This window comes from Homarus americanus, unplaced genomic scaffold (assembly GCF_018991925.1).
Source record: "Homarus americanus isolate GMGI-L3 unplaced genomic scaffold, GMGI_Hamer_2.0 scaffold16430, whole genome shotgun sequence".
In the NCBI taxonomy this organism is placed as follows: Eukaryota; Metazoa; Arthropoda; class Malacostraca; order Decapoda; family Nephropidae; genus Homarus; species Homarus americanus.
This window is the reverse complement of record NW_024729259.1, coordinates 9,260,867-9,278,834: the sequence shown is the minus strand read 5'-3', so window position 1 is coordinate 9,278,834 and position 17,968 is coordinate 9,260,867. Positions and strand designations below refer to the sequence as shown.

The window sequence follows — 17,968 nt, the reverse complement described above, 5'->3', positions numbered from 1 at the left end:
TATCCCCCCCCCCCATGCTCCCTCCCTCCCTCTCCCCCATCTGCCCAGCCAGGATTTTAGGCTTACAGTTTTCATCATATATAATATCTCAGACTAAAGTTTGGAGAATATAATTTACATTGCTGGAATCCTTGCAAGACAGCGAATAATTTGAATATAAACGTCATATATTTTGCACAAGAGATAAAATTAATCACCTGTATCACATTACAGTAGTGATTTACGAGTAAGAGTGTATATGTACGTATATATAGTGATTTAAGGGTGATTTAGGGGAATTTTAGGAGTGTTTCTGATTTTATGCATTTTTGGCTTTACTTTGTATGTACTTTAATGTGAGCTGGAACCAATTACCCAATATCCCATTGAAATAATGGATTCGGTTAACGAAATTTTTGGTTAACAAACTACCCTCTGTAACGAATTGTGTTCGTTAACCAAGGGACCACTGTATTGATACTGATTCAGATGCTCTCTCTGATGATAGTGAAAGGGATTATGGGAGGGATCTTTTGAAAGAAACAAAGGGTAGGGAGCATAATATATCATGTTAAAATGATACTGACGAATATGATCCCCAGCCTGGACCAAGTTCTAAAAGGAAACGGCGTGGTAAGCAAAGCTCCTCCTTGGGTAGAAAGAAAAAAAAATCTAACAGTAGCACAGAGCATTCACTGAGAGAGAGAGAGAGAAGTTATTCAATCGGATAGTCAGGGAGATGGTCAGTCCTTTGACAATAGTCAGCAGGTGGCATAATGAGCTGTGTGGCAACCTCCTACACTGCCTACACCTACAGCATGAGTCAAATGAGCTAGATTTTTTACAGACATAATAGTGCAAGAGTCTAAGCCACATTTTTGGGGAAGTAGGCATCAAGTTAATTGGAAACCAGTTACCAGAGATGACATCTACATGGTTTTGTGTTTACTGATGCTTAGGAATAGTATAAAAAAACACACAATCAATCACTATTGGACAGTGGATGAGGTTTTTGAGACACCAATATTCTCCAAACACATGTCCCGTGACAGGTTTTTACAAATATTATGGTGCCTGCATTTTGCAGATAGCATCCAAGTTGACAGAAATGATAGGCTATGCAAAGTAAGACCAGTTCTTGATCACTTGCTGGGAAGTAGTATAGGGAAATGTTTACCCCATACCAAGACCTTTGTATTGATGAGAGTTTATTGCTGTGGCATTGTAGACTAGGCTTCCAGCAGTACAGCTCCTCCCGGACTTACGACCTACTCGACTTACGACCACCCGCACTTACGACCTGCCTCAGTCGTACCAAAATTTTGTAAAATTACGTATTTTCGAGTCCCAACGTCAGTACACAGACAAAATTTTTGTTTCTAATTCACTTTAAAATGGCTGGCAGGCTTAAAAGTGAGTTTTGTGGTGCTGAGAAGAAAAAGAGACACCCATTTTAGATTTTCTATGTATTATTTAAGCATTTTCGACGTACGACCTGGATTTAGGTCCCTAACCCCGTCATAAGTCGGGGAGGAGCTGTACATGCCATCAAAACAGCATAGGTATGGAGTAAAATTTATTGTATTATGTGATGTAAAAATTAACTACATTCTTGACTTCATTGTGTGCACAGGGGCAACTACTGTCATAGAACGAGATGAGAACCTGGGTATTTTTGGCTCTGTGGTAAACACTCATGAAAGATTACATGCAGAAATCACATACTGTATACTATACAGTATTGTGATAATTGGTACTGTAGCCCCACTTTGTTTCAGTTCCTAAATGAAGGAAAAACAGGTGCATGTGCAACAGTACGTGCCAACCGGAAGGATATCACACACAACAGGAATATTGAATGTTATGATATTGAAATGTAGGCTGCAATTGTAGGTTTTTTGTAAATTTTCATATTGGATGTAAATATTGGCTCTTTCATATTTTCTTTATACTGTATATGAATTACTGAGAGAGAGAGAGAAACTTACTACAGTACTTATGTTCAGTAAGAGTAAAGGAGACTTACGATGTAGTGTGTGTGTGCGTGCGTGTTTGCGTGCCCCTTATTTCCCCTACCCTCAAGGGGAGGGTGACTGTCCTTACAAGAGCACTGAGTCACATGATGTCTCCAATGCATGTTGTTTATTTATATTTTAATCTGGTTTTGTGAAAATATTATGAAGTGAAAGTTTGATGTACGCCTCTTACAGATGCTTTTCATTGAATTTTCACCTTATGGTAACATTCTTTCTTGTATTTTTCATTCATTGTAAAATGCAAGTGCTGATAACCTTATGATGGAATTATTGTACTGTACAGGGTACAATAAGAAAAATTAGAACTGAAATGTACTTTTGTATAATATACATGTACCAAAATTACATACAGTATAAAGATGTACATAGTTTATAATAAAAAGATATATACAAAGAAAATTTGAAACCTACATAGTAAAATTATGAGGCTAGTCGGAATCTATCTCACAGTACGTCTGGCAGTCCTGAGAGAGTGGTGCAGCAAAATATGACACCTCGTGGGACATTTAATTGAATGTTTCATATGTTGTGTCATATACCATGTTACTCAGAAAATTTTGTTTGATTTTTGGGAAAATATATATTTCCTAAAAAATATTATTTTTTCTGATTTTGCTAAAACTCAACTGTGTGGGGTGTAACACAGAAATCCCCTCCCCCCGAGGTGAAAGGGTTAATGTTATGATGTGACACTCCGTGGACCATGTGGTCCCGCCCTCATCATAACAATACAGCCGCACTGTACTCAGTCTACTTATAGATCCTGAGATGTGGGTCTGTATGCCACACACATCCTGGGTAGTAATAAGTTAATAGATGCAGACTTGGTTTTGAATTAAGATTTCAGGACCTATCTTCCAATTTTAGATATAGGTTGGACCTCTCTACTCCGAGAAGCTTGGGACCAGACCGGTTCCTGATGAGTAAAAATTCTGAACCATCGAAGCCAAGGTTAAAAAAGGCAAAATAATGCATAAAATGTACCACTGTATTACTGTCCAGTTTCTTCAGTATAAACATCTTTTCTAAAATAGTTAATGTCAAATGTTTATGTTTTGCCTCATTACAACCATTTCCACAGCTTGCTGGCCTCTTGGGAAGCATATTTAGGGGTAAATTATAAGTATTTAAAAATAAAATAGTGACAACAGCCACTAGACGTGAGCTATGATACTGTCCCGAACCACCGAAGCTGCCGGACTATCAGGTCCTGGGTTAGCGGGGTCCAACCTGTAGTAATAAATTTTATTTATAGTAAAGATATTTTAATGTGTGGTAGCCAATGTTTAGAGCTTCCTTAGAATTTTAAAGCAAAATACTGAAACAACAATTACAGTATTCAACAATTTTAATTTTTGGAGGAAAATATTAAACTTTTTTTTTCTCAGTATGAATTCTTCATCAAGTCAATGAATCGTCTTGTGGACCACCCATACTCCTACAGAGCCAAGGATTTCATTCTGAGGTTTAGAAAGCCAATATCATCCTCAATAAAACTTCAAGAAATACCAAAGGTGAGTACTTGTTAAATTTATGTAGCTACCAGTGGTGGACACTTGTTAAATTTATATATACAGTAATACCCCGATTTACGCGGTCAATTGAACCCGCGGAGTAACGCGTAAAACGAGAAACGCGTAAATGGAATAGCAGAACATATGGGATTAATTGAAATAGAGACTGGGCCGACTCCCAAACTCCACTTTTTCCGACACAATACCAACATAATACCTACGTTGTAGTAAAGGTGATATCTTAATTTTATGATGGTATGCACACACAATTAATATTTAAGAGAAATACAGTCTCCAGGTTAATGTCCATTTAAATAATGTACTCATCTTCCCCCCCCCCCTTCCCACGCCCCCGTCTCACGCTCACTGGCTCCTCCCTCTCTGAGAAATGTTTGGGTGAAAACTCTAGATTTTAAGGTATAGTAATAAATAATACCTCAGACTAAAGTTAGGATAATATAATTGACATTTCTGGATTCCTTGCAGGTCAGGGAATATTTTGAATGTAAACTTCATATCTTTTGCACAAAAGATAAAATATTTGCTTATTTTCATGATCTCCTTAAATTACATCTAAAATTTGTATGTCTAATGCAAATGTTAAGATGTTTATATTTAAAATGACCACCATTTTATAAGGATTCCAGCAATGTAAATTATATATTTTATGCGCTAAAAGCATATATATCTTCAGTAAATAAACAAATTATACTTCACCCGCGTAAATGAGTAAATTCACCGCGTAAATGAGTAAATTCACCGCGTAAATCGGGCATCCCGGTTCTGGCAAGGTACCGCGTAAATGACCAAACCCGTAAACGAGAACCGCTTAAATCGAGGTTCAACTGTATCAGTGATGGGCGCTTGTTAAATATACCAGTGGTGGGCACTTGTTAAACTTTTATAACTTTGCCAAAAATTTGATGCCAAACATGAAGAAAGGTGGCTAGCTGTCTTTGGAAAGATTAAGCAGAGAATCTTTTATCTGAAAAATTAACTCAAAGAATTCTTTTCCCGATATGGTAAAGATCTTACTAAAATTTTCTGTGGAGGATTTCTTCACAATTCCACAGGAAGAAAATGCCATATTACTTTTTGGGGGGGGAATTAATGCCTATCAAATGAGGCTGGATCTATGGCTGCAACAACTCACAGGTGAAAAGGGTAATTTACAATATATTTTTTCCACGATGTACACCTTAACTATCTCTTGGTTTTCATACACTTTTCATGTATGAAATTTGATGTACCCATTCAGGGTTTGAATATGCTTTTCATGAATGAAGAAGTGTAAAAAAAAATTAAAAAGTGAGCTTTCATTTGTATTTGGTTTGAGGATGATTTAGATTCTTACTTTTCATTCACACTTAGCTAGACCAGGCATTGTGAGTAATTCACTACATGGTGTCAAGGTAAGCGGACAGGATGGCGGAAAACTTAACTTAGAATTCATTTGCAATAAAAGTAGAATTTTTTTTCCAAAATGTTACCAAGCTGAATTCATATATTTTATCAACAGTGGCTGTTAAAAAAAAAAAAAAAAAAAACTGAGTACAGTGGGGAATGCTATAACGAACGGATCCTACGACGAATATTCCTATAACGAACGGTTTTACCTATAAAATTGAGAATGCTATAACGAACGCAACTCCTACAACGAACGCGGATGAATACAGGACTATTTCGCCTGGCGCATGAATATTGTTGTACCGCGACCCACAACAAGAGTGTCAGGCGCCATCTTTGTCTCATTGTGTAGCCAGTGCACCACTGTTATTGTTGAAATTTCGTCTTTTGATGTGGAAATTTGCGTTATTTGTATAACTATTTTGTTATACAAGTATACAATTGTAAGAATGAGTCGTCCAAAGCGAGTGAGAAAGCTAATAACCCTTGAAACTAAGAAAGAAATTATAAAGAAACGAGAGAATGGAAGAAGCATTGCGAAACTTAGTGATGAATATGGGATGGCTAAATCGACTACAGTCAACCTCACTTTACGCGGTCCCACATTCCGCGTTTCCACGTTTACGCGGTGCCCTGCCAGAACCCAGGATGCTCCAGAACCCAGGATGCTCACATTCCGCGGTGGGTGTACCCCTTTACACGGTGAAGTATAATTTTTTTAATTTAGCTCATAAAATTCATACAAATTATCCGGCCAGAATATAATTTACATTGCTGGAATTCTTACAATTTGATGATCATTTTGAATATAAACATCATAGATTTTGCATTAAACATACAAATTTTAGATATAATGTTTACTCTTGAGTAAATGTGTTATCTTTTGTGCAAAATATATGATATTTATATTCAAAATATTCCTGGTCTTACAAGGAATCCAGCAATGTCAATCATATTATCCTAACTTTAGTCTGATTTATTATTTATTACTAAAAAGGTAAACAGTCTGGTATTCCCACACATTTATCTAGTAGGGACGTTGGTGGGGGGTGGGGGGGGAGGGAGGGACCGGCGACCGACCATCTGTTACCGTGTGAAGAATATTTTTTTTTTTTATTAACTGAAGATTTTTATTTTAGCTCATAAAATTCATACAAATTACCCGGCCAGAATATAATTTACATTGCTGGAATTCTTACAATTTGGTGATCATTTTGAATATAAACATCATATATTTTGCATTAGACATAAAATTTTTAGATAAAATGTTTAATCTGAGTAAGTATGTTATCTTTTGTGCAAAATATATGACGTTTATATTCAAAATATTCCTGGTCTTACAAGGAATCCAGCAATGTCAATTATATTATCCTAACTTTAATCTGAGGTATTATTTAATACAAAATGTTAAAATCTAAATTTTTCACCCAACATCTCTTGAAGGGAGGATTGGTGGGGGGTCGGGGGGAGGGTTGGGACTGACCGCGCGGTTGGAAGAGGGGGGAGGCAAGGTGGGGTACTTTGATTGACAGATAGTGTCGTGAAGAATATATTTTTTTTTTATTAACTGAAGATATTTGTTTTAGCTCATAAAATTCATACAAATTACCGGGCCAGAATATAATTTACATTGCTGGAATTCTTACAATTTGGTGATCATTTTGAATATAAACATCATAGATTTTGCATTAGACAAAATTTTTAGATAAAATGTTTAATCTGAGTAAGTATGTTATCTTTTGTGAAAAATATATGACATTTATATTCAAAATATTCCCGGTCTTACAAGGAATCCAGCAATGTCAATTATATTATCCTAACTTTAGTTTGAGGTATTATTTATTACTATACCTGGTTTTCCCCCCAAAATTTCTCAGAGAGGGAAGAGCCAGCAGTGTGGTGTGAGAAGAGGGGGGAGGGAGTCGTGTCCATTATTTGAATGGACATTAACTTGGCGACTGTATTTCTCTATTTCTCTTAAGTATTAATTGTGTGCATGTACCATCATAAAATTAAGATGTTATTTTTACTACAACATAGTTATGTGTCGTCAAAAAGTGGAGTTTGGGGATCGGCCTGGACTCCATTTCAATTAATCCCATATGTTATGTTATTCACTTTACGCGTTTCTTGCTTTCCGCGGTACCCTCCGGGTTACATTAACCGCGTAAAGTGAGGGTTAACTGTATATGTACGATTTTGAAGAATAAAGAAGAGTTAAAAACTGTGCAAGTGGCTAAGGGAATCTTTAGACTTAGCAAAGCAAGGTGCAATGTGATTTAAGAGATGGAAAATTTACTCTTAGTGTGGATAAAGGAGAAAGAAATGGCAGGTGGTAACATTAGTGAAGCTATAATTTGTGAGAAGGCCAGACAATTGTTTGAGGACCTTAAAGCCAAGACTCCCAGTGGAAGTGATAGTGATATGCCAGTGTTTAGGGGTACCTGCATGCTGAATAACACTAAGGCAAGATAAAGTACCGTATTTTTTACATTTTCCACAGAATTTTTTCAGTGTTAAGTGGTTGTATTTGGGGGCCTGGAACGGATTAATCCTATAACGAACGAATGCTATAACGAACGAGGTTCTGGAACCAATTACGTTCGTTATAGCATACCCCACTGTATCACACTCAGCCAATTTTGGATGAAGCAACTGCCCAAGTTTCTGATTTTGACTAAAGCAATGCTTAGAATCTTTGTGCTATTTCCGTACCCATGTACTATGTGTGTGTGAGACTGCCAGCACTGCCTTCTCATTTCTGCTTTTTATGAAATCAAAACTAAGGAGTAGACTCCATCCTGAAGATGATCCTCATTGTGCAGTATCCTAAACATGTTGGATTGAAAAGTTTGTGATGGAAAGCACTACCAGTCATCTAAATAAGAGTGCTGGTGCTGACTGTATCAAAACAAATTTTGTTTTTATATATGGAAGGCACAAGTCAATGTATACAGCGTATTATAATTTGAATATAAATATTCTAATAGTATCCAGTTGTCTTCCTTTTAAGTTGTATTGATGTGTTTTTAAATCCATTATCCCCAGTTCCATCCATTATCCATTATCCAAGTTTTCAATTTATGATAAATACTTCATCATAAACAACGTATTTTGTTTAGGGCAGGGTCACCATAATTTTGGGGAAGTTGAAATTAATCATTGTAGAAGAAAAGGTTGGGAATCATTGCAGTGGTTCTCAAACCATGAGTCACGAACTGATCTTCAGTGGGTCGTGATGACCCAACAAAGTTGTGCAATTTGCCTTTTTTTTTTTCTATATGTCACTGGTATGCAATGGGAGCCTTAAAATATTTATTGCTAGTTGTACCTTGCTATTAAATTGTTTACTATTATATATAGCTAGTTGATATGACAATAAATTTGATTTAACAGTTACAGTAAGTCCTCGCTTAATATCGTGGTTCCGTTCCTGAAAACCGCAACTTTAACGGAATCAATTTTCCCCATAAGATATAGATAAAATACAGGAGTTATGTTCCTGAGCCTCCCTTTCCCCATGAAATACATTACATATACAGAAATTCAATGGCATTTTTATAGAAAAAAGTATATACAGTGGGGTATGCTATAACGAACGGATCCTACGACGAATATTCCTATAACGAACGTTTTTACCTATAAAATTGAGAATGCTCTTACGAACGCAACTCCTACAACGAACGCGGATGAATACGGGACTATTTCGCCTGGTGCATGAATATTGTACTGCGACCCACAACAAGAGCGTCAGGCGCCATCTTTGTCTCCTTGTGTAGCCAGTGCACCACTGTTATTGTTGAAATTTCGTCTTTTGATGTGGAAATAGAGTTATTTGTATAAATATTTTATTATACAAGTGTACAATTGTAACAATGAATCGTCCAAAGCGAGTGAGAAAGCTCATAACTCTTGAAATTAAGAAAGAAATCATAAAGAAACGTGAGGATGGAACAAGCATTGCGAAACTTAGTGATGAGTATGGGATGGCTAAATTGACTATATGTACGATATTGAAGAATAAAGAGGAGTTGAAAACTGTGCAAGTGACTAAGGGAATCTCTAGACTTAACAAAGCAAGGTGTAATGTGATTGAGGAGACGAAAAATTTACTCTTAGTGTGGATAAAGGAGAAAGAAATGGCAGGTGATAGCATTAGTGAAGCTATAATTTGTGAGAAGGCCAGACAATTGTTTGAGGACCTTAAAGCCAAGACTCCCAGTGGAAGTGATAGTGATGTGCCAGTGTTTAGGGGTACCAAGGGGTGGTTTACTGGTTTTAGAAGGAGAAATAAATTACATAGTGTTGTGAGACATGGTGATGCTGCTAGTGCAGATAAGGAAGCAGCTAAGGAACACCATGACATTTTTTTGAATGTGATTAAAGAGGGAGGCTTTGTTTCTCAGCAGGTATTCAACTGTGATGAAACTGGACTTTTTTGAAAAAAAATGCCTCGCCGTACATACATTACCAAGGAGGAAACTTCTGTCCCTGGCCATAAGCCAATGAAAGACAGGCTTACCCTCCTTCTTTGTGCTAATGCTTCTGGTGACTGCAAAATAAAGCCACTCCTTGTGTACCATGCAGAAAACCCCAGAGCTTTCAAAAACATTAGGAAGACCCGCCTTGGTGTTATGTGGCGGTCAAACCCAAAGGCTTGGGTGACCAGGAATTTATTCTCTGAGTGGGTGATTGAGGTGTTTGGACCTAGTGTTCGGGAATACCTCAGGGAGAATAATCTTCCACTGAAAGCTTTGTTGGTGATGGACAATGCACCAGCCCACCCTCCTAATTTGATGGTTGAATTGCCAGAGGAGTTCAACTTCATCACTGTGCACTTCTTGCCACCCAACACAACACCTCTCATCCAGCCCATGGATCAACAGGTAATTTCTAACTTTAAGAAGCTGTACACAAACGCACTGTTTAGAAAATGTTTTCCGTCCACTTCTTCCAGTGATATTAGTTTGGAGGAATTTTGGAAGAGTCACTTCAATTTAGCAGATGCTGGTTTTTGTATTACCTCAGCCTGGAAAGAGGTTACTGTGAGGTGTCTTTGTGCTGCTTGGAGGCCATTGTGGCCTGAATGTGCGCTTCAAAGAGACTTTGAAGGCTTCGAAGAGTTAGAAGAAGAGGCTGTTGTTCATGAAATTGTGTCTCTGGGCAATTCCATGGGCCTGGAAGTGGATGATGATGATGATGTTGAGGAGTTGGTGGAAGAGCACAGTAAGGAACTGTCCACTGAGGAGCTGCTTGAGCTTCACAAAGAACAAAACGAAACACTGAAGCGGAGCTTAACTTCTGAGGAGTCAGGGGAGGATGAGGACAAGGAGGAAAGCCTCATCATTCCAGCCAAAGATCTCAAGGATGCACTCTTTTGCTGGAGCAAACTGTCCAAACTTGCTGAGGATTATCATCCTGATGTTGGTTCTGTGCAAAAGGCCATCAGTGTGTTTAATGACAATGTTATGAACTACTTTTGGAAGGTCCAGAAATCAAGGTTGAAGCAGCCAACCCTGGATTCCTTCTTTAAAAAGGTAACAAAAGAACCTACAGACAAATTGCCTTTAAGACAGTCACCAAAGAGGGATAGGAAGGATGACTCCTCTCCTTCCACCTCTTCTCCATAATTCTCTCCTCCCCCCTGCCCCTCTGCCTCCTGTCCTGCATGCTGAACAACACCAAGGTAAGATAAAGTACCTTATTTTTTACATTTTCCACAGAATTTTTTCAGTGTTAAGTGGTTGTATTTGGGGGCCTGGAACGGATTAATCCTATAACGAACAAATGCTATAACGAATGAGGTTCTAGAACCAATTAGATTCGTTATAGCATACCCCACTGTATACAGTATTACCCCACTTTACGCGGTTTCACTTTCCGCAATTTCTCATTTACGCGGTGCCTCGCCAGAACCGAAATTTCACTATCCGCGGTGCTTCTACCCATATACGCGCAGAGTGTCTGGCTCGACACTATTTTTTAGATTCGACCCTCCCACCTGCTCCCGCCTGGGCAAGCCGCGCGGTAAGGTTGCGCAGTGCATGTCTGTTGCGTTATCAGTGACGTCATATGACGTATCGGACTGTGATTGGCCATGCATCCTTACCTCCCTCCGCTGCTAGCTGTGATTGGTTTAAAGTAATATGACGTGTCCACCAGCGGGAGGGAGGGAGGAAAGACGACGCTTAACCTAACCGCGGCAGTTTCATCCCTCCAGGCCACACCGTGTATTCGTGCATCCATTGTTCTGTGAAATGGCTTCCGCCGGACCACCGCCACCAGAGAGAAACCTTTCCTTACCTGGACCCAGCCGCCCTAAGCCAAAGAAGATACGACGTTCCCTAAGCTACGAAATGAAATACCAGATAATTCAAGATTTGGAGAAAGGAACACGTCAAGCTGATCTCGCTCGCCAGCATGTACTCAACGAATCTACGATTCGTACTATTAAGAAGGATGCAGCCAAGATCAAAGAGCACATGAGAATCACAAAGTCTGCAGGTGCTTCAATGATCAAGTATTGCCAGAACAAGGTGCTGCTAAAGGTGGAAAATTTGCTGGTGAGTTACTTGATTCGTCAGGCGCGACGAAACATGGCGGTGGACACGCGATCCGTTCAAGAGTATGCACGTGAACTGTACGCAGCAGTGTCACGTAAGATGGGAATTGCAGAGCCCAAACCTTCAATGTTTCCTCTGGTTGGCTGCATAGGTTTAAGAAGAGGAACAATATCACCAACATCAACATTGGTGGTGAAGAAGAGAGTGCTGACCGTGTGGCGGCTAGAGATTTTCCTCCTTTTTTACGTGAGGTTTTGGAGGAAGGGCAGTACACTGACGACCAGGTGTTCAACATGGACAAATCCGGCCTATTTTGGAAAAAGCTGCCTACCAAGACCTTTGTTGTCCAGTCTGCTAGCAAGATTCGGGGTCGGAAGTTGCAGAAGGAGCGCATCACCGTCCTCTTTACCACCAATGCCTCCGGTACCTGTAAACCAAAGTTATCGGTGATTCACACAGCCCGCAAGCCGCACGCCTACAAGAACGTGGACATGAGCAAGATTAATGTCCACTGGCTGACCGCACGCAAGGCGTGGATGTTCTCTGCACTGTCACTCTCCTGGTTTGATGACTGTTTCATTCCCGACGTGAAGAAATTCTGCGAGCAACAAAATGTTCCATTCAAGATTTTGTTGCTCCTTGACAACGCACCTGGACACTCGCCCCTACTTATGGATCGTCACCCCAACGTAAAAGTGGTCTTCCTTCCTCCCAACACTACGTCATTAATCCAGCCCATGGACCAGGAGTTGATCTGCAATGTGAAAGCTGCATACTCGGCAAAGAAATTCAAGCTCCTGAACAACTGTACCAACACCAAGGATGAGTTGCGTAAGCTGGGTGACACCGATAGCGAGAGCAAAAGTGACGAGGACAAGGAACAAGAGGTGGTGACTCAAGAAGTTCTCGTCAAACAGTTTTGGAAAAAAGTTAACGTCAAACAAGCTGTAGACTTCTTGGTGGAGGCATGGGATCAGCTGTCTATAGCTACGATTCGTCGCGCATGGAGGCATGTGTTGCATGGTATACCAGGTGAGAGGCGGAGTCAACCTGTGACTGGTGAGGTTCAGTCTGTGACAGTGGCATTGGACCTTGCAAGAGAAGCTGCGCACAGTATTACAGCTGAAGGCTTCTCCGAGACCACCAACGAAGACATCCTGGAGGTGATCAGAGATCCTGAAATGACTGCCGACGAGATGTTGGAAGATGATAACGTCAGTGAAGAGGAAGGTGGTGCGTCAATCCCAGAAGAACACAAATTAATGCATAGTCATATTAAGGGTGCCATCGAGTGTGCAGAAAAATTAAAGCTCTTCCTTTCCAACGACCCTGACGATGACCGCTATGAAGTCTTCCATACCTGGCTGGTGCAGGCTATGGAGCCGTACATCAAGGTGTATCAAGACAACATCAACACTAGCCGTCAAAAAAGCATTACCGAGTTCTTCGCCCGCAACCCACCACAGCCAGCCAGAGCCAGTGATAGTGACAGTGAAAGTGACTTTGAGGGATTTGTCAGGGAGGCCCTGACAACTATGACTGATAGTGATGGTGATTCACCTAGTAATGGTGATTCACCTGAGGGCCAGTAATCTGCCCTGCCTCGGAACCAGCCTCCATCCCCGTATGCCGACCCATCTCTTCTACTAACGTAAGTGTTAAACCTAACCTTTAGTTTTCCTAACCTAACCTTTATTTTTCCTAACTTAACCTTTATTTTTCCTAACTTAACCTTTATTTTTCCTAACCTAATCTCTTCTATATTAATTGTGTGTGCATACCATCATAAAGTTAAGATAATATTTTTACTACAACATAGTTGTGTGTCGTCAAAAAGTGGATTTTGGGGGTCGGGCCAGTCTCTATTGCAATTAATCCCATATGTTCTGTTGTTCACTTTATGCTGATTTTACTTTCCGCGGTACCCTGTGGGTTCAATTGACCGCGTAAATCGGGGTAATACTGTGTGTATATATATATATATATATATATATATATATATATATATATATATATATATATATATATATATATATATATATATATATATATATATATATATATATATATATATATATATATATATATAGTAAATAATTTTGTATTGTACTCACTGTTGGACGGAGGTGGTGGAGAGAATGTGTGGTGGGTAGTGGAGCAGAGGAGGAGGGTGGCGAGTCACTGAGACCCAGCGGGTGGCTCCTCCTCCTGGCTTAAAACCTCCCTTTTCGTAGCAAGGGTAATGGTCTTACGTTGCTTGGGCACTTGGAAGTCAATTTGATTTGTTAAAGTACAGTATTAAGAGCAAAAACACTTAAACACGCACAAATGCTGTGGAAGCCTAACAAAGACTGATGCTGCTTGGGGACGCTGTGACGTTCCGCGAGTGAGAGGTAGCGTGGCAAGACGAGAGAGGGTGATGCACCGTAAAAAGTAGTCTGTGCCAACGCTAAAAACGACATTACTATAGTACAGTACAGTACAGTCAACCCTCACTTTACGCGGTCCCACATTCCGCGTTTCCACGTTTAAGCGGTGCCCTGCCGGAACCTAACATGCTCACATTCCGCGGTGTGTGTACCCCATTACGCGGAGAGCGGCTGGCGAGCCGCGCCATTTTTGGATCCAAACCTCCCGCCATCCGCCATGTTGTGTAAGCGGCGCGAACATGGTGTGCACAAGGTCGCCCAGTCATCAAAACATTACCAGTTCTTCACCCGCCACCCACTACAGCCGGCTCAAGTCAGTGATAGTGATAATTATAGTGAGGATATGGACTTATATGAACTTTGGGGGGTTTGACAAAGAGGCCCTGCAAGCCTCTGTGGTGGATAGTGATACAATTGATACAAGTGATACAGGTGAGGGCCAATAATCTGCCCTCTGCCGTGGAACCAACCGCCCATCCCCGTGTGCCCAGCCATCTTTTCTACTAATGTAAGTGTTAAAAAACCTAATATTATTGATATTTCTCTTAATTATTAATTGTGTGTGCATACCATCATAAAGTTAAGATAATATTTTTACTACAACATAGTTGTGTGTCGTCAAAAAGTGGAGTTTGGGGGTCGGCCCGGACTCTATTTCAATTAATCCCATATGTTATGTTATTCACTTTACGCATTCCTCACTTTCCGCGGCACCCTGTGGGTTACATTAACTGCGTAAAGTGAGGGTTGACTGTATATTGAGTCGTCGGGATGTTAACCGAATTATTGGTATCTAGAGAGTAGCGACGTTATAACGAAACAACGTTATCGGGGGCAACGTTAAACGAGGACTTACTGTATTTTTTGTATTTGAATCAATGGGTTGCAAAGTTCTCAGATATACAAAATTGGGTCACATGCAAAAATATTTGAGAACCACTACTTTAGTGGGTTTACTGTAGATATTTTTCTTTCTTACTTACTGGCACTCTCCTGGCATATGTATGGTGGCAAATACTACGACAAACTCAGCAGGGGCAGATCCAGGAATATCAAAAGAGGGGGGTCCAAGAAGTTGTGGGTGGGGAACATGAGCACAGCAAGTACACCCAGCTGGAGGGGGGAGGGCTATAAGCCCCTAAGAATTTTTTTTAAAAATACGTATGACCAATTTCATTGACATTTTGAGGCCATTTTCAAGCCATATGCAGTTCTGAGGACAATAGGGATTACTTTTTACTATACAGTAATAACCCAATTTACGCGGTGCATCTACTCATATACGCGGGAAACGGCGCGGGCAGGGTGTGTACAAGGTCGCCCAGTCATCAAAACATTACCGAGTTCTTCACTCGCCACCCACCACAGCCGGCCCAAGTCAGTGATAGTGATAGTGAGGGTATGGACTTATATGGACTTTGAGGGGTTTGACAAAGAGGCCCTGCAAGCCTCTGTGGTGGATAGTGATACAATTGATACAAGTGATACAGGTGAGGGCCAATAATCTACGCTCTGCCTTGGAACCAAGCCCCCATCCCTGTGTGCCCAGCCATCTTTTCTACTAATGTAAGTGTTAAAAAACCTAATATTATTGATATTTCTCTTAATTATTAATTGTGTGTGCATACCATCATAAAATTAAGATGTTATTTTTACTACAACGTAGGTATTGTGTCTGAAAAAGTGGAGTTTGGGGGTCGGCCCAGTCTCTATTTCAATTAATCCCATATGTTCTTTTGTTCCATTTACGCGTTTCCCGTTTTACGCGGGCCTCCGCGGGTTCAATTGATCGCGTAAATCGGGGTATTACTGTACAAAAAATGCCTGGGTACAATACTGTACTGTATTAAAAAAAAGTCTTGAAATTTTCTGATGAAAAGGGGGGTCCGGACTCCCAGGACCCCCTGGATCCGCCCCTTCCCAGTCTCTCTTTTTTTAGCTCTTTTTCATTTGCTTTTATTGTTATAACATAGGTGTTTTGCAAGGGTATTCTTGTTCCATTATAAGGCCCAAAATATCTGTCTGATATACAGTATTCCTTATGCTTCACATACCACAGCATCACCCATCACAAGCATTTCTATCTCCATAAATACTCGTTTCTATTTTCTAATATGATTCACTCACTGCTGCATCGTGGATGTCCATATCCCATCCCTCCAATGCATCCTTTACCCCCATCCATCCTCATTGATCTGTATACTGTACCTTTTTTGCAGTTGATGTTCACAGCAGAAGGTACCCCTTACATTGCAACTACAGGGGGAAGGAAGCAAAGCAAAGCAAGTGTGACTGTTTTTGGCAGAGGCTCAGGAAAAATATCCATCAATGGAGAAGGTGTTCTGTATTTTAAGAATATTCAGGATCGAGAACAGGTTAGTGTTCAGTGTTGTAATAATGTAGCTATTTTATTTTAATTTAACAATATAATCCTCCTATTATATTAATCCAGTCATTTGTTTATTCAGTACAATATAACTCTTTCCTATTTGCATGCAGGCACCCAGTGAAGTGTTTTGTTGGCTGTCCTTTAAGGCTCTCATATTCAGCCCCAATCACTGTTACAGTCTAAAGGGCTAACTCTCTTGAGTGCCTGATCACACCCTTAAACCTAGCAGTCAAGTTATAAACCAATGATGTAGAACTGCATTGGTTCTGTCTTTATTGGGCACATGCATGCATTTAAATGATAAATGTCAGAGTGGAATTATTTCAAATTATTACCACACTCTTATGTTTTAAATAGTTTTAACTCTTTGACTACATTCTTCAACTAAAATCAAACAAAATTAATTTTCCCCTGATTGGACTAAGCAACTTTACTCCACGTCGGTATAGAAATGTCTGTTCTATCATTGGAAGATCTCTCTCTCTCTCTCTCTCTCCTCTCTCCTCTCTCCTCTGTGTGTGTGTGTGTGTGTGTGTGTAAAAACCTAAAATGTTACGATAAATATGATAATCTTGGTAGGCATGGTACCATAAGATTTTAAATTCAGTATTTGGGAATTTACACTTCGTGGCCCTTGGAAATACAGGGGAATAGGTGCATGTGTGTGTGTGTGTGTGTGTCAAACATTCAAAGAAATATTGTTGAGCTTGCCAAGCACATTATAGGATTTGTAGAAGTTGATGAAGAGTTTGTTCAGGATTCAGGTGGTGAGGTGACGTGCCAAGACACTTGCACAGCATATACATTAACAGCACTACTAAACCATTGTCTTATAACATATTATGTTATAATTTCTATTTTAAATTAAATTGATACATGATGGCTTGACTTGGCTACTTTTGCACTTAGACAACTGATCAATGAATAGACCAGGGCATATGGAGATGCATTGTACACTAGTGATGTCACAAAAGCTTTGCAACTGTAGCCATAATTGTTGAGCAACCACAACTTCTGAGCAACCATATAAATTATCACAACCTGTACTCAAATATACTGTACAGTACTAAGTTGATTGCTAAAATTATTATATCTGGTGCAAAATAAGGGATGCTTATACTCAAATTAATCACTATCTGACAAGAATTCCAGCATTGCAAGTTATATTCTCCTAAGTCTAGTCAGTGACATTTTGTAAGCGAAAAATTTAAACCCCCTGCCTTTCATAATTGTTGAGTATGCGTTAATCTTCCCTCGTGGCTGTCAGCACCCGACTTCCCAGCCAGAGAGAGAAGGGTCCATTGGCGGTAAAACTGACCACGCCACCCCCCCTCCCTCAAAGGGTCGCCTCTCTGTTTGTCTACTATACTGACTCATAATACAAAATTTTTATTTGTTTTTCATTAAATAGTAAAGATACGTTACTGTAATACAGTAGAACGTCTATTTAAAGCGATTCAATTTAAGATTATTGATTTAAAGCAACACCCACAATTAAGGACAATGTTGTAATTTAAAGCAAATCTTTCCTCTTTTGCGCGAGTCAATCTGGCGCATCATATTTTAAAATTCGCGCCTAATGTTTCTCTGGGCACACTACACTGTTCTAAGGGCAAAGTGTTATATGATGACTCAGTTTGGCTATTTGTAT

At 39.8% G+C, this 17,968-nt stretch overlaps 1 protein-coding gene across 1 annotated transcript in view; it reads left to right on the top strand.

The window, feature by feature from the left end:
* The window catches only part of LOC121866569 (28S ribosomal protein S9, mitochondrial-like), a 167,549-nt gene extending 151,041 nt beyond the window's left edge, over positions 1-16,508 (top strand). Inside the window, exons 7-9 of the mRNA XM_042366336.1 lie at positions 3,404-3,529; positions 16,148-16,303; positions 16,428-16,508. Coding sequence (XP_042222270.1) covers positions 3,404-3,529; positions 16,148-16,303; positions 16,428-16,508 — 363 coding nt within the window. The remainder of the gene's footprint in view (positions 1-3,403; positions 3,530-16,147; positions 16,304-16,427) is intronic.
* The last annotated feature ends 1,460 nt before the right edge of the window (positions 16,509-17,968 follow it).